This window comes from Erpetoichthys calabaricus, chromosome 4, assembly GCF_900747795.2.
Source record: "Erpetoichthys calabaricus chromosome 4, fErpCal1.3, whole genome shotgun sequence".
Classification (NCBI taxonomy): Eukaryota; Metazoa; Chordata; class Cladistia; order Polypteriformes; family Polypteridae; genus Erpetoichthys; species Erpetoichthys calabaricus.
Genome location: NC_041397.2, coordinates 328605163 through 328632264, shown reverse-complemented (window position 1 = coordinate 328632264; position 27102 = coordinate 328605163). Strand labels below are relative to the sequence as shown.

Genomic DNA, 27102 nt, shown 5'->3' with positions numbered 1-27102 from the left:
CCGTGAATGTAATTACCCCGATCTACATGCTGTCAAATAAACGAACCACACGACGTGGCGCAATTTTAGGGGCTTAGCCTCTAGCGCTGATGTCCGAGGTTCGATTCCCGTAAGGGAGTGAAGTGAGCGCTGCTTTTAAAGTACTGCTTTTAAATTTTTATTAAGAAGAAAAGAAAACCTTTTTAAATTAAGTCTTAAAAAGAGCTGTAAAGATATTGACAATAACCTACGCAAACCCACCAAGACATGCAATCGTTTAAATCAAAGCGCGAGTCGAAAAACACCATCCCATAATATTAGTTAACGATTAACACATTTCTATATGTATTGTAAGCATACAATACAACTGATAATATGTTGCGCTTATTTATCTGGTGTACTGACATTTTTGCGCGTTTAACGGCTGAAATCTAACGTGGTTTGTGCCCTTCAGAATGAAAAGAGTTTGCATTTACCTTTTTAATAAAAGGCGAGTTTTTAAGACTGAGAAATCACCCCGTAAATGCACACGTTTAATTGCACATGTGTTAATATGTATGCTTACACAGTATTAAAAGACACTCAACAAGTACACAGTATTAAGAGACAGTCAACAATTAACGTCATTTACCTTTGTTCCCGCGTTTGACTTGTGCTGTAAATCTCTTCCTCGTTTTCAGTTCACGTGATTACGTAGGAGGCGTAATACGTGATGACGCGATACGTGACTCCGCCTCCTCCATTAGAGTATATGGACAAAAAACAGGTTCCAGTTATGACCATTACACGTAGAATTTCGAAATGAAACCTGCCTAACTTTTGTAAGTAAGCTGTAAGGAATGAGCCTGCCAAATTTCAGCCTTCTACCTACACGGGAAGTTGGAGAATTAGTGATGAATGAGTCAGTCAAACAGGTTCCAGTTATGACCATTACGCGTAGAATTTCGAAATAAAAACTGCCTAACTTTTGTAAGTAAGCTGTAAGGAATGAGCCTGCCAAATTTCAGACTTCTACCTACACGGGAAGTTGGAGAATTAGTGATGAGTGAGTCAATCAGTCAGTCAGTCAGTCAGTCAGTGAGTCAGTGAGGGCTTTGCCTTTTATTAGTATAGATGAAATCCATGCGCCTATCTTTATCCATGAAAATCTCCGTCACTTTCTTGTAAAAGTCCTCCTTATTTTCCTTTAGTTTTAAAAATCTTAATCTTTCGTTTTGGCATTCAGTCAGAACAAAAAATAAAACAAACGGCCCGCTGCAGTGCACTTGACTTTCTGATGTCGCTAACTTATTGGTGCCTCTGCGTAGAAGAACAGCAGCAACGAGCACCTGTTGGGTTGACATGCAGCACAGTACTGTCTGCCTCACTCACCTTGTGCCTTTTCACTGGGGTTTTATGTCTGATCAGCAAGACTAAATATCTCACACACATTCAATACCCCTCCTCGAACCGCCACCTTACCGTGGTGGAGGGGTTTGAGTGTCCCAGTGATCCTAGGAGCTCTGTTGTCCGAGGCTTTATGCCCCTGGTAGGGCCACCCAAGGCAAACTGGTCCTAGGTGAGGGATGAAACAAAGAGCGGATATACAAACCTCCTATGACGAATAAAAAATTTGGATGGCGTTTTCCTTCGCCCGGACTCGGGTCACCGGGGCCCCCCTCTGGAGCCAGGCCTGGAGGTGGGGCTTGATGGCGAGCACCTGGTGGCTGGGCTTGCACCCATGGGGCTCGGCCGGGCACAGCCCGAAGAGGCAACGTGGGTCCCCCTTCCCATAGGCTCACCACCTATGGGAGGGGCCAAGGAGGTCGGGTGCAGTGTGAGTTGGGTGGTGGCCGAAGGCGGTGACCTTGGCGGTCCAATCCTCGGCTACAGAAGCTGGCTCTTGGGATGTGGAATGTCACCTCTCTGAAGGGGAAGGAGCCTGAGCTTGTGGGTGAGATTGAGAGGTTCCGGCTAGATATAGTTGGGCTCGCCTCGACGCACGGCTTGGACTCTGGAACCAATCTCCTTGAGAGGGGCTGGACTCTCTACCACTCTGGAATTGCCCCCGGTGAGAGGCGCCGAGCGGGTGTGGGTATACTTATTGCCCCCCGACTTGGAGCCTGTACATTGGGGTTTACCCCGGTGGACGAGAGGGTAGCCTCCCTTCGCCTTTGGGTGGGGGGATGGGTCCTAACTGTTGTTTGTGCGTATGCACCGAACAGCAGTTCGGAGTACCCACCCTTTTTGGAGTCCCTGGAGGGGGTGCTAGAGGGCATACCTTCTGGGGACTCCCTCGTTCTGCTGGGAGACTTCAATGCTCACGTGGGCAATGACAGTGAGACCTGGAAGGGCGTGATTGGGAGGAATGGCCCCCCCGATCTGAACCCGAGCGGTGTTTTGTTATTGGACTTCTGTGCTCGTCACGGATTGTCCATAACGAACACCATGTTCAAGCATAGGGGTGTTCATATGTGCACTTGGCACCAGGACACCCTAGGCCTCAGTTCGATGATCGACTTTGTGGTCGTGTCGTCGGACTTGCGGCCACATGTCTTGGACACTCGGGTGAAGAGAGGGGCGGAGCTGTCAACTGATCACCACCTGGTGGTGAGTTGGCTTCCATGGTGGGGGAGGATGCCGGTCAGGCCTGGTAGGCCCAAACGTGTTGTGAGGGTCTGCTGGGAACGTCTGGCAGAGCCCCCCTGTCAGAAGTAGCTTCAACTCCCACCTCCGGCAAAACTTGAGTCCGAATGGGCCATGTTCCGTGCCTCTATTGTTGAGGCGGCTGACCGGAGCTGTGGCCGTAAGGTGGCCGGTGCCTGTCGTGGCGGCAACCCCCGAACCCGTTGGTGGACACCGGCAGTGAGGGATGCCGTCAAGCTGATGAAGGAGTCCTACCGGTCCCTTTTGTCCTGTGAGACCCTGGAGTCAGCTGATAGGTACCGGCAGGCCAAGCGGCAGGCCAAGCGGAATGCGGCTTTGTTGGTTGCTGAGGCAAAAACTCAGGCGAGGGAGGAGATTGGAGAGGCCATGGAGAACGACTTTCGGACGGCTTCGAGGAGATTCTGGTCCACCATCCAGCGTCTCAGGAGGGGGAAGCAGTGCAGTGTCAACACTGTATATGGTGGTGATGGTGCGCTGCTGACCTTGACTCGGGACGTTGTGGGTCAGTGGGGGGAGTACTTTGAAGACCTCCTCAATCCCAATAACATGCCTTCCAATGAGGAAGCAGAGCCTGGGGACTCAGAGGTGGGCTCCCCCATCTCTGGGACTGAGGTCACCGAGGTGGTCAAAAAACTCCTTGGTGGCAGGGCCCCGGGGGTGGATGAGATATGCCCGGAGTTCCTCAAGGCTCTGGATGTTGTAGGGCTGTCTTGGTTGACACATCTCTACAACATCGCATGGACATCAGGGACAGTGCCTCTGGATTGGCAGACCGGGGTGGTGGTCCCCCTCTTTAAGAAGGGGGACCGGAGGGTGTGTTCCAACTACAGAGGGATCACACTCCTCAGCCTCCCTGGAAAAGTCTATTCGGGGGTTCTGGAGAGGAGGGTTCGTCGGATAGTCGAACCTCGGATTCAGGGGGAACAGTGTGGTTTTCGTCCTGGTCGCGGAACAGTGGACCAGCTCTACACCCTTAGCAGAGTCCTGGAGGGTGCATGGGAGTTCGCCCAACCAGTCTACATGTGTTTTGTGGACTTGGAAAAGGCGTTCGACCGTGTTCCTCTGGGAATCCTGTGGGGGGTGCTCCGGGAGTATGGAGTACCGGACTCCCTGACAAGGGCGGTTCGGTCCATGTACAACCGGTGTCAGAGCTTGGTCCGCATTGCCGGCAGTAAGTCGAACCCGTTTCCAGTGAGAGTTGGACTCCACCAGGGCTGCCCTTTGTCACCGATTCTGTTCATAACTTTTATGGACAGAATTTCTAGGCGCAGCCAGGGTGTTGAGCGGGTCCGGTTTGGTGGACTCAGGATTGGGTCACTGCTTTTTGCAGATGATGTTGTCCTGTTTGCTTCATCAGGCCGTGATCTTCAGCTCTCTCTGGATCGGTTCGCAGCTGAGTGTGAAGCGGCTGGGATGGGAATCAGCACCTCCAAATCCGAGACCATGGTCCTCAGCCGGAAAAGGGTGGAGTGCCCTCTCAGGGTTGGGAGTGAGATCCTGCCTCAAGTGAAGGAGTTCAAGTATCTTGGGGTCTTGTTCACGAGTGAGGGAAGAATGGAGCGTGAGATCAACAGGCGGATCGGTGCGGCGTCCGCAGTGATGCAGGCTCTGCATCGGTCTGTCGTGGTGAAAAAAGGAGCTGAGCCATAAGGCAAAGCTCTCAATTTACCAGTCGATCTATGTTCCTACCCTCACCTATGGTCATGAGCTATGGGTAGTGACCGAAAGAACAAGATCGCGAATACAAGCGGCTGAAATGAGTTTCCTCCGCAGGATGTCTGGGCTCTCCCTTAAAGATAGGGTGAGAAGCTCAGTCATCCGGGAGGGGCTCAGAGTAGAGTCGCTACTCCTCCGCATCGAGAGGAGTCAGATGAGGTGGCTCGGGCATCTGATCAGGATGCCTCCTGGACGCCTCCCTGGTGAGGTGTTCCGGGCACGTCCAACCGGGAGGAGGCCCCGGGGAAGACCCAGGAGACGCTGGAGGGACTATGTCTCCCGGCTGGCCTGGGAACGCCTCGGGATTCTCCCGGAAGAGCTAGAAGAAGTGGCCAGGGAGAGGGAAGTCTGGGCATCTCTGCTCAAGCTGCTACCCCTGCGACCCGACCTCGGATAAGCGGAAGAGAATGGATGGATTGATATTCATTAAAGATATTAGCCAGTCTGTGGAAAGTCAGGATGTATAATTAAAGTGTCTATAAACATTATATAAGCGACATACAGAGAGACAGCAATAATAATTCATTACATTTATATAGCGCTTTTCTCAGTACTCAAAGCACTATCCACACAGGGAGGAACCGGGAAGCAAACCCACAATCTTGTACAGTCTCCTTACTGCAAAGCAACAGCACTACCACTGCACCATCTGTGAGGCACATGCCAATTTCACACATCAGCCCAGTGTGTGAGGGATAGCGCAGTCTGAGGCTCGGCTCGGCTTGGCTTGGCTTATCTCGTCGCTGCCGCACATCACGTTTCTCCCCTGTATTTAATCAGGAAATGCGCAAATTCAGAAATTTTGACAATAAAAATGATGAAAATTGTTGAAATAATACAGAAAACAAATTTATAGTATAGACCAGTGGAAAATTCATTTTATGCTATCATTATTAGTTTTTCTATTTTTTATGATGACAGGTGAGACTGCATGTCCCTGTAAGAAGTGCAGTCCTGGTACCAGAGAAGTGCTGGACTTCCACTAAGTTCTGATCCAGCTGGTCCTGCACTGAAACTCTGAGACTCTTTTCTTCTTCTCGCATGCTACATTTGCTTTTATTATCATCTACGCTGTAATTTAAGTATTTCCACATGTTACTTTCTCGCTTTTTACCTTCCAAAATCTGTGCAAAATTCGCCATTGTCAACCACACGTGCTTACTGCTTCAACCCGACCAGCCAAATGTGTTCAAGAAACGAACAACGCTCCTACACGGAAGTTGTGCCACGTGACTACAGTAAGCCCAAGGTACAAGATCACCACATAGTGAACAATGCAACTTAACTGAACGCTCAGGGTGACCGACAAACAACCCCGACTAAACCAGATTGAACAAAAATGCTATTGCTGTTTTTATCGTTTTTGCTCAATTTTCATTCTCGTTTTAATTCGTTCACATATCACTAATTTTATTTTTATTAAGTTTTACTTTCTCTGTTTGGTTTAATTTCTGTTCTCGTTCTTGTAAAACGAAAAACAATATTTTTAGTTCTAGTTCTCGTTTTCATTATGAAAATGGCACTGCTAGGATGGACATTTCAGAACCTGCATTGAATTGTTTTGCGTTGCTCTTGGATGGTGCTCAGCATTAACATTCACCGTACTTTTTGATCACACCTTGTATGTTTTGGACTGCTTTGGAAATTATAATTTTATATCTTTCATAAAGTATATAAAATGGTTCTTGTTGTGTAATGTACGATAGTTTTAATTTTAAAATGACTACTAGAAGCTTGCATGAAAATGTTCCCACCACATTCAGATCGTTTTGAACAGATCACTTCCTCTTAAGAAATAAGAGAAACCTTTTGATATTGGACAACTTCACCTTTTCTTTTAAATTTCTGTCCCATAGCAGCATTCTGTGCACAGCCACCACAACTTAAACTTGGCAAATCAAGAAATATCAAGATGATTATCAATATCTGGTCTGATCAGCCATATCTTAAGAAGGATACCAGGGAGGCTAAAAGACAGTTGGAGAGGAATATAGCAGATAAGGCGAAAGACGACCCTAAGAGATTCTTTCACTGTTTTAGTAGTAAAAGAACAGTCAAGGAGGAGGTGAAGTGCATCAGAAATAGTAAAGGGGAATTAAAAGATACAGACAGTGAAATAGTGGATGACCTAAACTTACATTTTTGGATAACCTGCAGAGGTAACAGGGACTACTAAGGAGGTACTGAGGGATTTGGAAATTGTAGAGGGAGAAGTGCTGCTCAGATTAAATAAGATGAAATCAAACAAATCACCAGGACCAGATCATATTTACCCTCGAGTTCTTAAGGAGGCTAGTGAGTACAGATATAAACCCTTGACACATATTTTTAGGAAGTCACTGCGCACTGGAGAGATTCTGAAGGACTGGAAAATGGCAAATGTCATCCTATTATATAAAAAGGGTGACAGGGCAGATGGGTGCAGAATTGGCTCAGACACAGGAAGCAGAGGGTGATGGTGTGAGGAACCTCATCAGAACTGGCCGATGTGGAGTGGTGTTCCACAGTGCAAGATGTCAACACAGCACGGAGAAAAAAAGAGACAAATACTGTTTATGGGACATTGGGTATAAATTAATTGTACTTGTAAAAGTTAGATTTTTTCAGTTTTATTCTCTGAATCACAATCACGCTGTACCTACCCCACAAACCCCGCTCCTCCTGATCTGAATCTAAGTAACAGCACCAGACATAAATTCACACCCGATCTGCCGCTGTTCATTTTCAAATAATATTGCATTAGTGCGGTGATGTTTTCTGACTTTTACTATTCAGGTCATAAAATGATTTCTTCAAAATGTCACATATATTGTCTCTTTCTTTCAGGTGTGTAATAGAAACCACAGCACAGATAGAAGTGTGCGCATTGCAACAGGAACACGTGTCGTCAATGTAGGAAGGATGGTCCTTGCGTGTGTGTGAACTGTTAACATTTGAATGTGATGATTGCATAGAGCGCTGAACTGACCTTTCTGTACTATTGTTGCCTCTGCATGTCCAGGAGTACAAAAGAAACAACAACATGGAGACTGGGAAGATCAGGGGAAAAAAAAAAGAGCATGCGGTCACCGATTACAAGCACATGATGTTATGCGAATGAATATGAATAATATGAATAATGTTACATCCGTGCCACAGTGTTTTCCGAAATGTACTATACAGGTCATAAAATGAATAATTCCAAATATCATATATACCTACGACTCTGTTTTTTTTTTTTTTTTTTTTTTTTGACATCATAGACCATAAGGTGCATACTAATTCAGTGTGAGCAGGAACACTCAATAAAACTGAATAAAAAAAAATCAAGTGATGGTGAGATATGAAGAAGGCAGATTCACCAGCGTTTGTGTGTCAGCTTTTATCCCTCCAGATGAGAGAATGTCCAGTTCCATTGCCTCAAAACACCACTCACATCTCCAGTTATTCCCAGTTTCAAATAAAAACTAACAGCGTCAGATCTCTAGGGCGGTAGTATGTCACGATCGTGACTGAGAGAATAAAAGTGAAAAAAAAACAGTAACTTTCACAAGTCCTATAAATGTCCACTGTCTGCTACAGACGCAAAACAAATGTATGTGTGTATTGTATAATATTACCAATAAGAGTAGCTCACTACTGAAAACGGCAAATACAGGAGTGTGTGGGGATCAAACCGGAGACTCTTGATTACAAGTCAGTAGATCTTACCGCTACGCCACAGAAGCCGGTGTGTTATCCTTGAACCTTTTGTGAAAGTGTTTATTTGATCTTTGGACTTCAGGCTTCACACATTATATAGTTTATGCCAACATTTTGTCATTTACTACTAAAATATGACAAACGTTTCTGTTTTAACAATGTGTTTACACAGATTATTATAGAAACGGAACAAACATGAAATGCGTGTGTTCCAAATAACGATCTATTATTTCCACTCTAAAACTCCAGCACTTCACTCCCAGATAATCAAGGCAGGAGCTGGGAGAAGTTCGTGCACGTTCTAAGTCAGTGGGGGGATGGAATAGCAGGCTGCTTGCTGCTTATTCTTTATTGGCACATTTACAGGACTAAAGACGCTGACAGATTTAAGGTTGGCCGGATATACAAGTTTTTTCGTAGGCTTTGGTAATTCTAGTGTTAATAGGTGACATGATTGAAGAGTTTAAAATTATTTAGTGAATTAGTCCAGTGGATCGAGACTGTGAGTTTAAAATGAGTTCATCAACAACACGGGGGCACAGTTGGAAACTTGTTAAGGGTAAATTTCACACAAACATTAGGAAGTTTTTCTTTACACAAAGAACGATAGACACTTGGAATAAGCGACCAAGTAGTTTGGTAGACAGTAAGATTTTAGGGACTTTCAAAACTCGACTTGATGTTTTTTTGGAAGAAATAAGTGGATAGGACTGGCGAGTTTTGTTGGGCTGAATGGCCTGTTCTTGTCTGGAGTGTTCATATCTGTCCATCACCTTCTTTGACATGTTCTGCTCCCGGTAGCCTAAGACCTGTTATGACATCTGCTGTAATTGCTAAGCCACACTGACACTTTCCCATGGAGAACACACACATTTCTCTCTCATGTCTGTTTTTTCGTATTTCAGCCAACCATTGACCTCACTACAATACTTGTGTTTAGGTGGCCTTGATCCAAACATGAGCCCCTTGAACCTGAAATGGACATTCACACACCTGCCATCCTCACATGAGCAATACATTCACTGGTAGATTCCTTAATAATGAGAAATTCAAAATAAAATGCCAATCAGTCAGTTAAGTAAAGATTCACAGCCCTGAGTTTTACAGTTCAGGGATAAAAAAGCAGAGGGGTGTAAAGTAAATAAACAAAGGGTTAATGACGTTAAAACAAATTGAGTGAGGGAAGAATGGAGCGGGAGGTTGACAGACAGATTGGTGAGGCATCCACAGTAATGAGGGCTCTGCAACGGTCCGTCGTGGTGAATGGCGAGTCTGTCGATTTACCAATCGATCTATGTTCCTACCCTCACCTATGGCCACGAGCTCTGGGTAGTGACCGAAAGAGCAAGATCGCGGATACAAGCGGCCGAAATGAGTTTTCTCCGCAGGGTGGCTGGACTATCTCTTAGAGATAGGGTGAGGAGTTCAGTTATCTGGGAGAGACTCGGAGTAGAGTCACTGCTCCTTCGCATTGAGAGGAGTCAGTTGAAGTGGTTCGGTCATCTGATTAGGATGCCTCCTGGACGCCTCCCTGGGGGGGGTGTTCCTGGCATGCTCCACTGGGAGAAGGCCACGGGGCAGACCCAGGACACACTGGATGGATTATATCTCCTGGCTGGCCTTGGAATGCCTCGGGGTCCTCCCAGAGGAGCTGGAGGTGGTGGCTGGGGAGAGGGAGGTCTGGGCTTCCCTGCTTAGGCTGCTGCCCCCGTGACCCGACCTCGGATAAGCAGTGGATAATGGATGGATGGATTGATGGACAAACCAGAATCTCCTGACCAAAGGCTAGACATTACTATGTCCATCTGAAAGATATTTACACTTAAAAAATAAAAAAAAACTCCCTGCAGTTGAGAGCAACGCCACTAGAATTACCAGAGTCTACGAAAAAACTCGTAGATCCGGCCCACCTTAAAACCGTTCTCACCTCTCTTTTGTCTTCTAAATGTGCCGATTAAGAGGAGCAGCGAGCAGCCGGCTATTCCATCCCCCACCGTCGCAGAACGTTCACTAAGTTTTCCCAGCTCATGGCTTGTTTGATTATCTGGGAGTGACTGAACTGCTGGAGTTTTAGAATAGAAATAATAGATCGCTATTTGGAATACATGCATTTCATGCGTGTTCCGTTTCTACAGTAATCTGTGTAAACACATTGCTAAATCAGAAACTTTTTCATATTTTAGTAATAAATGTTACAAAATGTAGGCATAAACTATAGAATGTGTAAAGCCGGAGTTCCTAAGATCAAATAAACACTTCCACAAAAGCTTCACACACCATATAACAGTTTCCGTGGCGTAGCGTGCTAAGATTTGTCTCTCAGACCAAGTAGCTTTTCTCTGCCTCACAAACATGAGTTCAATTCCCCGCTGGGGATAAAGTGTTACTTCTTTTTTTTCTTTTTAACCTCAAACGGACATAAAATTTGTAAATTGGTATGCACTGTCAGTTAATGAGATCGTTATATTTTCATGTGGGATGCTCCTTTTAAAATATTTTTTTAAAACAATTGAGACTGCAATTAACATGAACAACTGTCCTTATAACTTATTTTTTTCAAGATCCATAACACACAGACAGACAGAGCACTGCGTAATACAGAGACAGACAGGCAGAGATATATAAATAAACAGGGAAGGCACGTGTACTGAAAGAACAAAAAAAATCAACATGTGCATTGTTTCTGCAGCACTGAATGAGCTCACCCGCTCTAACATCAACGATCTGACTCTCTAAGTAACAGCGCAAGTACAGACACAAACCAAGTGTAATCAAGAGTCCTGGTTCGATCCCCACTCACTCCTATATTTGCCGTTTTCAGTAGTAAGCTGCTCTTTTTGTTAATATTATACAGTACACACATGCACTTGGTTTGTGTCTGTACTTGCGCTGTTACTTAGAGAGCCAGATCGTGGAGGTGTGATGTTAGAGCGGGTGAGCTCATTCAGTGCTGCAGAAACAACGCACATGTTGATTTTTTTTTCTTTCAGTACATGTGCCTTCCCTGTTTGTTTGTATATCTCTGCCTGTCTGTCTCTGTATTACGCAGTGCTCTGTCTGTCTGTGTGTTATGGATCTTGAAAAAAATAAGTTATAAGGAGTGTTTGCTGACTTGGAGCACCACTGCCTTACTGTGCCACAGAGACACGAGTTCGATTCCCAGCTTTGAAGAAAGTGGTTTTTTTTTCCTCAAACGGACATTGAATTTATAAATTGGTATGCACTGTAAATCGTTAACTTTAAAATGTCAATCGCGGTTATTTCTGTTGATTAATTCATGCTTTTTTACTTAGAGTCAGAACAGGAGCTTTTTCAGCTTATTCAGCTTCTGATCTGACTCAAACAGCGCCAGTATAACTTCACACCCAACCTGACGCTGTTCGTTTTCAAATAATATTGCATTACTTCAACGATGTTTTCTGATTGGTACTATTCGCGTCATAAAATGATTTCTTCAAAGCGTCACATATATTTGTCTCTTTCTTTTTTTAAAATGTGCGTTGTAGCACTCAGCAACTGGCCACTTGCATGTTCTTGCGCACACTGAATAAGACAGCACTATATGCAATCATCAGATTCAAATGTTAACAGTTATATAGCACAGAATGGAAATCAGCAGTTCTTAGCATTCCACCTACTGTAACTTGCTTTCTTTTTTCTTCGGTTATAGTCTTGAATAAAAGTGCACTTGTTTTGTTATACTTTTACATCAACATATGTTCCTGTGTTTGAGCTACATGGGCATGCTCAAAAAATACACGTATAATGCCACGAAAAGTGCATGCAGACACTTCAGTTCGCAAGCATTAGTACGACAATGCAGTCACAAGTACACTGCAGGGCTTTAGCGCGTCTTTATGTGAAAACAGCATCAGATAGGGAGTGTCTGATGATTGCATATAGCGCTGAAGTTACTGCTCTTTACTATGCTTTCCTCTGCATGTCCTGGAGTACAAAAGAAACAGCATACGGCAACACGTGGGGACTGGCAATACTGGGGGAAAAAAAAACACGCGGTCGTATGTATCGTGATACACTGCAGAACTATAGCGCGTCTTTATGTGAAAACAGCAGTGTCAGGTGGGGGGCGGTAGGGATGGATCCTGAACGCGACTGAGACAATGAAAAGTGAATTTTAAAAAAATAAAGCTAACCTTTACAAATATCATAAATTACACCAGCTGTTACAGACTGAAATCAAATGTATCTTTTTATTCTAAAAGAGTGAAAATAAGAACACTTCTCAAATGGGAGTTGTGCAGGACCAAACTCATGACCTTCTGATTCCCAGTCAGCGACTGATACTGTTACGCCACAGAAGCAGTGATAGTTAAAACGTGTCAATGTTACACACTAAGGCGGGTTTTTTTGGCGGTGGCTTTTTTTTGTACCTTTTGTGAAAGTGTTTCTTTGATATTTGGACTTCAGGCTTCATACATTATATAGTTTATGCCTACATTTTGTCATTTGCTACTAGAATATATAACACGTTTCTGTTTTAACAATGTGGTTACACAGATTACTGTAGTAATGCAACACATATGAAATGCGTGTGTTTCAAATAACAATCTATTATTTCTACTCTAAAACTCCACTTCACTCCCAGGTAATCAATCAAGGCAAGAGCTGGGAAAAGCCTGTTTACGTTCTAAGTCGTTGGGGGGATGGAATAGCCGGCTGCTGGCAGCTTGTCTTTATCAATACATTTAGATGACAAAAGACGCTGGCGGAGAGGTGAGAACGGTTTTAAGAAGCGATTTAAGGTGGGCCGGAGTTTTTTCGTAGGCTCTGGTAATTCTAGTGTTAAAAGATTAATATGCAAAATCTGTACAGGTTTCCGCTGCCCGGGAATGCTGACTTTATAATTCACTGGGGACATATGCTATTCTATCACTGCTGGCCCTTGCCAATTGGCCTGAAATGTATGTGGATCGGATGGGATTAACACCAGCACGCAATCCCCCTTCAAAAACTTGCGGAGTTTACTCATCTTGTCATAATTACGTTTTTGCACCTCCTGCCTGTGCTGTTGATGTTCTACCGCAATAGAGGATAATCTGGCAATCTGCTCTTGCAGCTAAACGACTCGGTCAACAAACCTCCCCCCAGGGTTTATCTTGCGAGTCCCTGTCCATTCATCCTGAAAAATGTCCAACACCCCACGTGGCCACTGGCCAAATAATAGTTTGAAAGGGTTCATAACAATGGAAGCTTGCAGGGTCTCCAGGACAGCAAACAGCAGGAAAGGTAATACTGTGTCCAAGGAAGTTGGATCATCACGGGCTACCCACTGAATCTTCTGCTTTAGGGTTTTATTAAATCATTCAGTCAGGCCATTTGTCTGCGAATGATGAAGCCTGGAGTGTAACTGCTTAATTCTGAAACTTTCCGATAGTTGCTACACAAAGCCATCCTTAAGTAAAAAATGTGGTGTTTTAAAATTCAGGTCCTCTCTTTTCAGATAGTAAGAGTCATTTGTGACGTGGGCTTGTCTGAATGCAAAATCCAAGTTGTTATCGGCTCGTTGCTGGCAAGCAAACTCCTTCTGGATGCCAGTCTCTGCTTCCTCCATGTTTGATGTAGAGTCGCCCTCGCCTCTCACTGCTACCGTTTCCGATGCAGCATCATACTCACCTCCCACTGATATTTTGTTTTCGTCTAGGTCCGTATTGAGTCTCCGGTCTGTGGAGGCTGTTGGCATGTGTGGTGGTGCGGACAAGTTTGCCAGCTGTCCCAGGATTTCACTTGAGGATACATCCTGCAGCTTGCTGGACAACTCCGGTTCAATTTCAAATCTCTTTCTTTGACTGACATTGTCTGCAGCGAGCTCCTCTCTGTCCACTATGGTAGTTGGTGTTCTGCCGGTGGCCAAGACCCGTGGGAAGAAGGCATTACATTTTCCTATTTGGAATGGCCAGGGTGAGGTGTCTGGTATGGCAGTCCAAACCTTAAAGTTCTTCCCTTTAAATTTCAGGGGGAGTAATATAGTCTTGTATGTTTTAATGTCCCCATGGATGCAGCTTGTTTGTGGCCTTATAAAGGGTCTGCTGGAGCAAGTCACAGTGGACTACGCAGAGGTCGTTACCAGAGTCCAAAAGCACAGAGAATTCCCATCTGGCCAACGTAATAGAGACCTTAAAATTTTCCTCCTTTACCATCCTGGGGAAAACTTCCAAGCCGTATATCTGGGCCAGGGCCATTGTTTGCGCAGGTGGGAGGTGACGCTCCTGAGCCATGTGTCCCAGTTGATCACAGCAAAAGCAGCTGAGCTTAGTCTGCACTATGGTGTTCACCTTTTGGCCCAAAGGTCTGTGCTGGCTGGATCGACATTGGGGTCAAGCCTGGGGAACCCCATTGTTTCCAGGTGGCTTGTGCACCCTCGAGTCTGTGGGTCAGATCCAGCAGCGAGTGGATGTTGTTCTGTAGCATTTCATCACAAAGGCTCTCGTGTATCCCCAAAAAGAACTGCATCAATAGCGAGCTTTTCTACAATGAGCTCGAAAGGGTCTCTGTGGTTCCAGCTTTGAATCAAGTCCCTAAGTCCTGGATCTGTCCTTGTACAGGGCGATCCGGATCAATATGCCACAGCCAAAACTGGCAGCCCTTGTCTTGCGGAGGAGGATCTGTTGCTTCAGGAAGTTGTAATCATCGAGCCTTTCTGGATGGAGATTCCGTACGGCTTGGAGGGCTTCTGTGGTTAAAAATGGGGCTAAAATACAGTAGCTGTCCAGGCTCCTCTGTACCATCGTATCAATGTTGCCATACGTTCAAAGTAGAATAGGAAACACTCAAGGGTCGTCTGAGGGAGCCATCTTCAGCAGCACATATTGTGGCCGCGCCAAGGCAGTGGCGGTCGCCGGTGCATCATCCTGCTCTGGGTTTTGCTGTATTTCTTAGGGATCCATTGGTGCAAGGACCCCACTCCTGGTTCCATGTGATGTGTGAGTTCCTGTCTTGCACCCCAAAACATGAGGCTGAGTCACAGTTCTTTAACAAAACCAACTTTATTGAGCTTGAAACCGGAACAGCACTGTTATTTATTGTAGCGGGATCTACCACTCTCCTAAACAAAGACACAGCAATCATGCAGGGTCATGACCAGGTTAGTTGCCAAGTAATACTGTGCCCTGCATTTACGATGTTCCTTGCATCGGCCGTTTACGGCAGGTGCTCATAGCTTGACCGCAGTGCCACACGGGTGGGAGCCTGCACTTGAATCGGCAGCTGACAGACTGTCTTCCACAGACGCGGCGATCGCACTTTGGGACGCTCTTCGGCTTGTCATTCTGTTTGGGGGAGCCCCAAACAGTTTAGAAAACTTACACCCTAAATCAACAGACTTATGAAGAATATTGCAGCGACTGTCATTTTGTACCACTTGAGACTTCAATAACTTCATGAATTTTCTTAAATTTCCCCAAATTAATGAAAAGTAAAAAAAAGAAACATTTAGTTTGTACAGCATGTAAAATGTTTACCTTGCCATGTATTTTGGGTCAATTTTGATCCAGCATTGACTTTAATCCTTTTTTTTTTTGCTGAATGTTGGGTAGTTTGTTTCAACTATTAAACACATCTTAAATGTTATCATTTCAGCTCCGAATTTTGAAGAATTAAAATAAACACACTGATTGTACGAAAAGCAGAAACAATTTTCAATGTCACATTTTTGTAAAGCTGATACACATCTATCTATCTATCTATCTATCTATCTATCTATCTATCTATCTATCTATCTATCTATCTATCTATCTATCTATCTATCTATCTATCTATCTATCTATCTATCTATCTATCTATCTATCTATCTATCTATCTATCGTGCCTTTCATACAAAGCTATCATGTCAGTGTTATACCTTAAACAGATTTCTTTTTCTTCTGTTATATTCTTCAACTTCAATAAATGTGCACTTGTTTTGTTATATTTGTACGTTTTGTGAAAGTGCTTATTTAATATTTGGACTTCAGCCTTCACACATCATACACTTCATGTCTACATTTTGTCAATTATTACAAAAATATCAAAAACGTTTCTTTTTTAGTTATCTGTTCAATGATTCCTGCCTTGCACTTCATCCTACACTTACACAGATTGTTGTAGACACACACAGAACACACATGAAATGCTTGTATTACAAATAACGATATACTGTATTATTTACCCTCTACAATTCCCGGCACATCACACGCAGATAAACAAGATTTGAGCTCTGAGAATCTTCTCTGCAACTTGATGATGGGATAGCAGGCTGCTGGCTGCTTTTGCTTATCGACACATTTATAACACAAAAGATGCTGATGGAGAGGTGCAAAGGAATTTAAGGTGGGCCGGGATTACGAGTTTTTTCATAGGCTTCAGGAATTCTAGTGTTAATCTTTTAAACAAAGCATCAAAAATCAAAATGTATAGCAGAGACCACAAGACAGGACAGACCAGTCAGTGACCCCTTTTGTCCATCCGTTCTCTTTTTTATCCATTTCTTATCCATTTTCCCATTGCAGGGCCCAACCCTGAATGGGGTGACAGTCCACTGCAAGGCCCACTAGTCAACTGACCAAGAATTCATTTTTTGACAAAAGTCAGAATTTCCATGATACCTTTAGATATAGATATCTAAATCTGGGAAGAAGAAGGAGGAGGTGCAGTTTGATGTCTAATGTGACATCAAGTGACTCAGCAAAATTCCAAACTCTGTCAGTATGGCCGACATCTGAGTGACTGGAGTCCTCGTCTTTAGAAATTCACAGTGAAATCATTCAGAAGTGATGGACCCTCTGAGTGACCAATTGAGGAGCAGAAAATGTCTAGCGAATGGAGGAGAAGACTGTAGTCACATCTGTCACTCTGTGCTCCTACATATAGTTACTATTTAACAGCTCTTGATGCTTAGTCTATATAGTGCCTTTCAGTAGTGCAGCTCCTGCAGGACAACATGCCTGTCCTACTTAACAGATGACAGTCCATGACACTCGGGACACAACAGTTGTTGGGGTGTCAGCGTTAAGGACATGTGACTGTAAATCAACAGTGACCTCTGCTTGTCAGCCTGCTATGGGTCGGTCTTAGGTGTCACCGCCCCTCACTGTGACATACACACCTGATAGGATAATCAAGCCCAAAAGTAATGGAGACCCTGACAGTCACACTTGCTGCATTTTTCTGATCCATTAATTCAGTCACAGAGGTGCTGCCCCCATTTCCATACTGTAAAATTAATTTTGATCCCAAACTACACAAAAGGAACCTGAGCTTTTGGGGACATCAAGTGACCGGTGGAGGGTAGCGGTCAGTGGTCACCTGGTGTCAGATGATAGATTGTTACACTGGAGTCCCAACCGAGCCCAAACCCTGGATAGAGCGGCTCAGTGAAGGAGGTGCTGAACCTATGCAGGAGGGTCATTGTGTGTGAGACGCTATAAAATGACAGCAAGCCTGCAGGCCAGTCCAGATACACACCTACTTTGGGGCTGTAGGGGGCGCTGATTGTTGTCTGCTTGTTATTGTGATGCACTGAGTATTTGGAATTAAAACACAACAAACTCCAGGATTTCTCATTGTCTCCAAGGCTGCACTCCATGCCCTTTCCTTTCCTTCCCAGTCCTTTATATGTGACTCCTATCACTATGAAGACTCCAGTGCACTCCACCTCCCAGTAACAGCGAGTCCCAGTCAGAGCCTCTCTGCACAGAACTTCATACAAGTCGTCAAATCTGTCAGGATGATCAGGATATTCAGGCTTTGTCCTCTTACATGTCACCTTCTTGTTCCCTTCAGACAGATGGAGGCGTCTGTGTGCCGTGTTGATGTCCAGTGTGAGTGGACAGAAGTCTGAAAGGAGAGAAAAGAACACAAGTGAGGAAATCTGGGAGTGTGTAACGGGACTGGGGGCGGAGCACAACACTGACAATTAACAAGAACCAATCAGGAGCTGCGCAGACAAGACTCGAATATGTGTCATCATGAGTAAAGAGCTCTTCTGATTGGATAGAATCTGTGTGAATTGAATATAAAATTCTGGAATTACGATAAACGCCATAAACTCACTGTCAAGGTCAGAGTTCTACTGGGCTGTCCATACTGACCACTGGCTTTATTAAATGACACTTTTTATTGTCACAATGTAACCCTTTAGTTTAAAATCAATCCCCTGTCACACTTCATCACAATAAACCCCTGATCCTCATTGTGCTCCATCTATTCCCAGTCTTTCATTCTTCCATTTTCAGTGGTCTACTGGAACATGTAGGGGTCAGGTCTACATGGAATATGAAAATAAAAAATAAAACCCAAATAAGATCTGCCTAAGAATGAAATGTAATGAATTGTCATAAAACTCATCACTGACAGCTTGATGATTTACTGATCAACAAACAAGCCAGCCCTTGAGTGCTGAGAGATGTGAAGTTCATGAAGAAAATCAACATGGAGTGAACTGAAGCTACTCAGGCAATAAAGGAGACAATTCAATCAGTAGAAATGAACTTTAAAACCAAAAGAAGTTGGTTCAAAAATAAGACAAAATCTGAAAAAGAGGATATGAAATGGCAAAACTCGATTCATAACAGAATGATGGCCGAGGGGTTGGAGCTGCGGCCTCACAGCTTCAGTTTCATGACTTTGAATTTGGCACCCAGTTGTCATCTTTGTCAGGTCGGCATGTCCTCCTTGTGTCACACAATAAAATAAATGACATGGCATAAAGACAGTTATTGGGACCCTCCCCTAATGTTCTGTAACCCACTATCTTCAGGTGATAACTGCCATCACACACTTTCTGTAGCTCTGATGAGACTTCTGCTCCTCTCACTGTTCACTTGGCCCACTCTTCTTGAGCTTTGATGGACTTCTTCTCTCAATTGTGACTTCCAGATCTTTCAATGGATGTTGACTTGGATTCAGCTCAGGGTTCATAGTAGACACTTCAGAACATTCCAACACAATTTCAATAATATTTGGGTGGTCTTACTTCTATGTTTTGGAGGACCCTTGACCTGCACCTGAGATAGAGTTCTGTGGCATTTGCTCCATGATGTCTTGATGATCTTCTGATTTTCTTGTGCCCTGCACAGATTCAGTACAGCAGCCCCATCATATTAATGAGCCTCCTCCATATTTCATGTTGTTTCTTTGCACTCATCGTTTTGTCCTCTGCAGACACAGAACTGCTGTTCCTTACCATGAAGGTCTCATTTCATTTTATCATTTCAAAGGACCTTCTCTGGGACTGTGGCTTGCTAGTGTACATTTTAGAAAACTCAAGTATGTTTTTTTAGTGTTTTTTTTTTGTTTCTGTCTTTCAGAAGTGTGGTCTTCTACAATGAAGCCCACTTTCATTCAGAAAGAGATGGATGGTGCTACATGAAGTTGTTGTACCTTGATGTTAGAGGTCAGCCTAAATCTATCCTGATTGTTTAATTTGGTTCTATTCTCCACCTTGTAAACTATTCTTTTCGATCGGGGGTCAATTTTCCATCTGTAGTGACATCCGGTGAGTCTGGCTTTGGTCCCATGGACCTTAAACTTCTTGATATTAGCTACTGTGATCACTGTAACATGATGCTCCATGGAGGTGGTCTTGTCCATGCTTGTCTGTGTCCTTCTTCCTTTCCTCCTGTTCTCTTGTCCAAGTTCAGTGTGCTGCACACAATGACACAACACAGCTGAGTGAGGACTTTGCTCCATTCAATTAGGCCGAGTGACTGAAGACCCCTGTGATTTTCATTAGAAGACTGATTCTCATCTTAAGATGTCTTTTAACATCTAAGAGCTTCCAAATATTTTTCCCTGGCATCTTCTTTTGGTTTTATTCCTACAATTTGTTAAATCGTGAATCAAAAACAAAGTGTCTGCTCTATGGAGAAAAGAATGGTGGATGGCAAGTTCTTCTGTGAACTTTAACTTATTTCACAAACAATTGTGATTCTTTTTTAAACCAATTCTTTTGGCTGTGTCTGCATGTGTGCATGTTAATGGTAGTGGACATTGTATTTTTTATCTGGAGCACACTGAACTGGTTTCATTGCTTGCTGAGTTCTGTATACTGTAAATTAATTATTATTATCATTATTAATAGGGGATGACTGAAATAGAAAAACAACAGAAAGGAGAGGCTGGAAACCAAAAAGAGAAAACAGCAGGAAGTGCAAAGGAAAAAAGAGCCATAAGAAAAAGAATTATGCAGGTGCATATGGCATAGTCGGTAGGACTTTATTTTATTTGCTGTGAGGTCACTTGACACTTAAGAGAGTCAAATCTAAAAGACTGATTTGGTGCTTCTCTATATCCCATAATGCACCAGTCAAAGGACCGCCATCACTTTCAGCTCATCAGTCACACCACACTCACATAATGCTTTCTGCAGGCTACACTTTCACATCATAATCCTGGCCTGAGATATTCAAAAATAAATAATGATAAATGCAAGAAATTCACAGACTCACATTGTAAAAACTCCTCTCTGCTCTGAGGTTCAGGCTGTAGGGTGAAGATTGGAGCTTCACAACCTAAAAATTAAAATAAAATAGAAGAATTGAGAATGTGAAGATGGACTTTTATAATGTTAAATGCTTAAACACATATTACAAATACAATGCACTTAAAATAACAGAAGACATGAAGATCAAGTTTGCACAAAGAGCCCACCGGCGTATGGATGGTGCAGTGAATTTAGGCTTGAACTTTATTGACCAACATCTTGATGAGGATCGTCTTTGTGGACTTGAGCTCAGCTTTCAACACCATCATCCTAGAGCTGCTAAATAAGAATCTCACCCAGTTGAACCTGCCCAGTCCAATCCGCCATTACATCTCAGAATTGGTGACCGATAGTAAACAGTGCAGGTACAGTTGGGCGCTCACGTCTGACCCATCGCCTCAGTTTCTATTTTTCTCTCCTGTTTTGTTAGTTGGCCACAGCTCAGCAGATCTGTTCATGGACAGACATTGTTAGGTTCCATTTATGTTAATCAGTGTGGAGCAGCTTTTTCTTACTATGTGTTTAAATAATTCTTTATTTTCATGTGCAAACATTATATAATTTATAATTTGTAAAGCCTTTTATTACATTTCACCTGTGAACTTGTTACTGTGTAGTCAGTGAAAAGTTCAGGTGGTCCTTAAGTAGTCAGGGTTCTAACACAGACCTCTGTGAAATTCTCTTTAATGTCAATGGGAGAAGTGAGTCCGAGTATACGACACCATACTTAGAAAGCACATTAGCGTGTGGAAGCATGGCTGAAAATGGATTAATGTGAATATTTAATGAGGAGCCCATCTGACAGAATGTAAAGGACAGAGAAGACATCAGAAGCTCATTCAGATTTCATGATGTTACAAAGCAGTGAAGTTGATCCCAGTTCAATTTCATTTGTGTCTTCACTGCTTTCAAGTGAACAACACTTCATTTGTACCCTGAGCGGGCCTTGCCAGTTTAACACAACTTTCTGTTTTTATTTTATGTTGGTCGTCATGCAGAACACATAAAAAAATCCCAATGTCAGATGAAGAAATAGCCTTTAAGGGAGTAAGTAGAAAAGGCATCTGTCTGTATATAAAGCAGTTAAACCTCTGGTGTTTGACATCTGTGCCAGGGCATAATGTCATCCAATGAGGATGTTTGATGAACAGAGGAAACAAAAGCACACAAAAAAGATGGCTGTAAGGGCTAGCATGTCCGATGAACAGAGGTTCATAAATAGTACAACATGATCAAAACAGACGGATGCACCATTAGCCCTGTTTTAAAAAAGATGTTTCACTATGCTAATGTAAAAGAAAATGTAACTGCTTACAAGCTACTAAGGGTTAAAAGCTGACAAAGCTGTTTTGCTATAACGACAGGTTATTCATACAGGCGTCTGTCACATGACAGGGTGCAGTAAGCTGACCGAGGACAACTTCCTCTTTAGGAACACGTCTGTTAGACACAGGAAAGATGACCTTTCCTCCTTTAGGGTCCATCTAACACGTACACAAAACAGAAACAGATGGCCCATTTGTGTAATAAAATGAAATGCTTAGGTAAATGATATTATGCTTTTTGATAAGTAAGGGGAAAGGGGATGGAGGAAGGAAAAAATAAAAAGTTGACTGAAAAAGCAGAACTTTGCTATACTGCCTTGCAACACATGACTGCTATGTTCTCACCGGTGCCTGAATAAAGACTGAATAAAGAACTATTCATGTCTTCCTCGGGGGGTTACTTCCACACTAACAAGAAATATAATATTTACCTCAAACATTCAAGAACTCTGTTTATTATGAGAGTGTGATATCACTCAGCTAGTCACGGTGAAAGACATTATGGAAATTTCTTAACAGTGAAGGCTTGGAGATAAATGTAAAAGAGTAGGCCTTCTTCATGCATCTCACCGTCCCTGTTATTGTCATTCTGGTCCTCGTAATGGACAATAAACACAGCTGTACCTGATGGACTCAATGTGATGATGGCCCACTGGCTGATCTTCTCCAGACTCTTTTTCAGACATAACAGCTCCTTTCTCAGGTCCTCAGAAGAGAAATCAGCAGTGACAGTAAAGCTGAGCGAGTCTCCGTCAGCAGGAAGGACACAGCGAGATGAGACAGTCTGCATGAGTAGAGAAGAGGAGACAAGGAGGAATAAAAAGTAGCACTGATAAAAAGGACCTCCTCTTAATTAAGGATTAGTGTGGTGGAAAATCATCTTGGGTTTACATTGACAGATTACTTTTCATTTCATTTATTGGTTATTTATGGGAGAACATTTCATTATAGTGGATCATAAAATGTCATCAGATGTGACTTTCAATAAGCTTTTCACACAGAAGTCCATAAGAGCTGAGTCATCAGACAGTAGATAAGTGGACTGAGGATGAAGCAGACAGGCAGATGCAGAATTGAGAAAAGAAGGCACTGGGCCTTTTAATATTCTGAGATGAAGTTAATTAGATAGATAGATAGATAGATAGATAGATAGATAGATAGATAGATAGATAGATAGATAGATAGATAGATAGATAGATAGATAGATAGATAGATAGATAGATAGATAGATGTGAAAGGCACTATATGATAGATAGATAGATAGATAGATAGATAGATAGATAGATAGATAGATAGATAGATAGATAGATAGATAGATAGATAGATAGATAGATGTGAAAGGCACTGTATAACAGATAGATAGATTTATTTAAAAAGCATTATATAAGAGATAGACAAATTACTTTCTCAAACAAACAACTGTAGATTGGCCTGACATACAGATGAAGTCAGGTACTTTGAGATTTTTGCATAAATTTCTGGAAATATTAGGTTAACATAAAAGGATAATCTGTATTGGGCCGAATGGTCTGTTCTTGCCATTTGTAAAAACTCTTCAGGTCCCACACACCCCAGTCCGATCAGATTCCTGATGATGTGTTGCTCTCACCTGCAGGAAGTAGATGTGGTCCTTGGTGTCTGAAAGCTCCTTCAGCTCAGCGTCTCTCCTCTTCAGCTCCTCGATATCTTTCTCCAGTCGCTCCATGACAGCTTCAGCCTTCTCCATTTCTACCTTTTCTTGTTCTCTGATCCTCACTATTAATTTCCTGTGGGTTTCCTCAATGCAGTGAATCATATCAGCGAAGGTCTTCTCATGTTCCTCCATCTGTCTTTCCACAGAAATCTGATCAGATAAGAGAAAAATATTGAATTGAGTCACCTAATAAAAGATAAAAACAGTCACAAGACACTTTGTTGGAATTTTGATGTTATAAATGATAGTATGAATTCGAAGAAGGGCAGTAGAAGACTGCCTTACAAGCATTACATTCCCTTGGCACTCTGGGTAGGCAGCATTTTCTTAAACCACTTACAGGACTGTATAGAATGTGAAGTCTTAATAAGTAGCTCAGTAGGATCTATGAGAGCCATTGGCGTGAGCTACTAGAGGACAGCTCTATTGTCCTGTGAGGACTCTGCCTGACCTGAATGTGTTACACACGTCTGTCTTTAAAAAGAGCCTTTCCTGGTCATCCTGGGATTGAGAGTGGAGCTGAAAAACATTTACCTGAACTTGAAAATAAGGTTAAAATAATAATAGTAGTAGTACTAGTAGGAAGAAGAAGAAGAAGAATGAGTATGAGGGAGAATAGCTGGTCTGATGTCAAGTAATAGTGTGAGGTGTCACCATGTCAAACCTGGGAGATAGAAATATTAAACATGAGTGTCTAGATGTTTGTGAAGGGGTTTCTGATTTCATTTAATTTTTAAACTCTTTGCTTATTAACCTTCACCCATTTGTTGTCCATTATAAACCTTAGAGGTGTAAACCATGTTGATATATTTCTATTTTCTTTATTTAACTTTACATTATTATTAATAACTGCTATTGTAACTATGGCTCATATTTGTATGACTCACCCAAGTGTCATTGGTGTGAGTTTAGTGTGCAGGTGGGACACAATCGGATGTACAGTAAGTATAAGATATAAGGTCCAAACTGTCCAGGATCATTAACCCCAAAGCTGGAGGTGTTCAGCTGTTTTCAGGACCTTGCAGAGATGGACAGTCATTCTGATATCTCTTAGATAGTAAGCTGGGATGAGAAGCTTTAAACGTAGTTCTAGTCAGGATTTGGTTATTATCAGAACTGAGATGTTACTGTCCAGGTACAGAGATTCTTACATGCTGTGTTGCCAGTTCAAACAGGTGAGTCAGACTGCCAGTTCTGCAAGGCACATTTAAATAGCTGAGTGCCAAGCTGAGTAGCAGAACTGATAAAGTGGTCTTCTCAGGGCGTTTACCTGTGCCACACACCTGTCCACGTGAGATTATGGAGATTAGAAGGCTTAATGCACATCTGAAATCTTGGTGTCTGAAAAAGTCAGGATGGGTTATATTTCAACTGGAGGGGCAATAATGTAAGCTTAATGTGTATAAAAAATAAATTAATGAAAGAAATTATTAGGAAATGACTGAGCAACATAGATCAAGAAGAGGAGAGCCAGTGAGCAGTCAGCGCGGGTTTAGATGGGGGATTTCATTTCACTAACATGCAGGAATTCTATAAGGAAACATGAAAAGCACAACAACATAAACCAGTATGGAGATCAGTCTGGTAGGTTGGGTCTCCTTCAGTCACTTATTCATCTTTGACTGTCACTTGTGTGTCTTTATTGGACTGCACCACGCTGAGTGACACACTTTGTGTCCCACACACTTTCTTTGAGAGAAGGACACACACACCAGTTGTCTGGTCCTACTGCATTTACTACTTTAGTACACCTGATGGAGCTGGGCTGTTTAATGTAAGTCTGTGATAAATAAATCAGATTGGAAAACTTTAGTCTTTCCAGGCACAGAAATGAGTGTGAAGAGATCTTCCTCTGCCAGATGAGAACATTCTCATAAATGGGTCCTGAAAGAACTGGGCATCAAACAGAAAGTGACTCTGGACAGTCAAATGTGTGCCAGTCTAATGTGCTGCCTGGTCAAAAAGAAACCCATACTGGAAATCATAAAGGGGTAATTTACATTCACTACCAATCAACCATCTTGACATTTTAGTAAGTTAAAGAGGAACTGAAGTAGTAGGAGAAATTCCACAGAGATAGCAGAAGTGGTAAAGCCCACAGGGACAATGAATGGTTGATCCGGAAGGCAACAGAAGTCAACACTGCACCACATTACTGTTCATTGTCATAAAGTATGAATTCTTAAATCAGGGGTCTCAAACTCAAATTAGCTTCAGGCTACTGCTGGTATTGTCATGTCATACAGGGGCCACATGAATGTTCAATAAGAGATAGTGATATTCTTTCAATCTATTTCTGTTTGCATTACTAACATATTTTTTCAGAACGCAAACTGTACTCTAAATACATTCCTTTTAAATGTGCAGTTCTTTTTTCATTAAATTAACTTAAATAAATTAACAAAACTTTGCATTAACATAACACATGCAATACCTGAAAACATTTGAACTCATTTCTGTCCAGAAACCTGGCAGCGTTTCCACTCACACAGCCTTGTCACATTTGTCCTAATGGAGTTTGCAGTTGAAACTCTGAGTACAGCTTCAAGATTAGCATCAGTAAACCTACACCAGCACTTGTATTTATTAAAGTTCATAGTTGAGAAAAGTTTCTCACACAGATCTGTGCTTCCAAAAAGGCACATTACCTGACTGAACACTTTGGGCAGCTCTGTAAAAGATGGAGGTCATTCTCTCGGACAGCCCAGTCACGTCTGTTTTTCCCTGTGGCTCTCTGATCTTAGATTTTAGCTCACTACTGCAGTGCACATCAATAAGTTCCATTTGGAACAAACTTGGAACACTCTCCACATCAGCTGAGAAGGGGTCTGCAGACAGCTGGGGGGTGTCGTGGTGTGACCAAAAGTCATCAAAACGGTGATCAGATTCCTGCAGTAGGTTTTCAATAGCAGATGTACAGTATATGTACCTGAATGCTGAGCCATCCTTCACAAGAGACCGACATGTTAGGAAATGAGGAAGATTTTTGGCAGAAAGCTGTGTTTTCCATAATTTCAATTTTCTGGTGAAAGCTTTCACACTTTCATAAGCTGCTGTGATGACCTGATCAGGGCTCTGGAGTGTCAAGTTAAGTACGTTCAGCTCCTGTGTAATATCCACAAAGAATGCAAGGTCCATGACTCATTGTGGATCTTCCAACTCAGGAACATCCATTCTGCCATCTGCCATGAAGTTTTTCACCTCCGTTCTCAATACAAAAATTCTCTTCAGGATATTTCCCCTGCTGACCCAGCACACCTCAGTAAAGTAAAGTACATCACCATAAGTTGACTCCATTTCTTCTAAAAAGGCTGCTGATGTTGTAAACTCCTTGACCTGATGTAATTAATACATTTCAGAACAAGAGACATGACATGTTTAAATTGTAAGCATTTGCTGCACAGTGCTTGTTGATGAATGATGCAGTGTAAAACTACTGCTGGATCAGCTTTTTCCTCTTCTAATTTTTTTTGAATCAATGATACCAATCCATTTTGTTTGCCTGTCATGGACGGAGCTCAATCTGTGGTGATGCCTACCAGTTTGTTCCATGGCAATCCAGCATGCTCAATCGTGTCACTTGC

General features: G+C 42.8%; 2 protein-coding genes across 4 annotated transcripts in view; both read right to left on the bottom strand.

Annotated features, from left to right (window-relative positions):
- Positions 1–27102, bottom strand: part of LOC114643553 (protein NLRC5-like) — a 5922889-nt gene that overhangs the window by 1746059 nt on the left and 4149728 nt on the right. The window lies entirely within an intron of this gene.
- The window catches only part of LOC114643557 (NACHT, LRR and PYD domains-containing protein 3-like), a 1908976-nt gene that overhangs the window by 1863967 nt on the left and 17907 nt on the right, over positions 1–27102 (bottom strand). The window contains exons 3-4 of one of the 3 annotated variants that reach the window (XM_051925782.1): positions 23435–23668; positions 22450–22609 (exon numbers count right to left, since the gene is read on the bottom strand). In XM_051925782.1, the coding sequence (XP_051781742.1) occupies positions 22450–22609; positions 23435–23668 (394 nt within the window). The remainder of the gene's footprint in view (positions 1–22449; positions 22610–23434; positions 23669–27102) is intronic. The other 2 variants (XM_051925780.1, XM_051925781.1) reach the window with 2 other exon arrangements.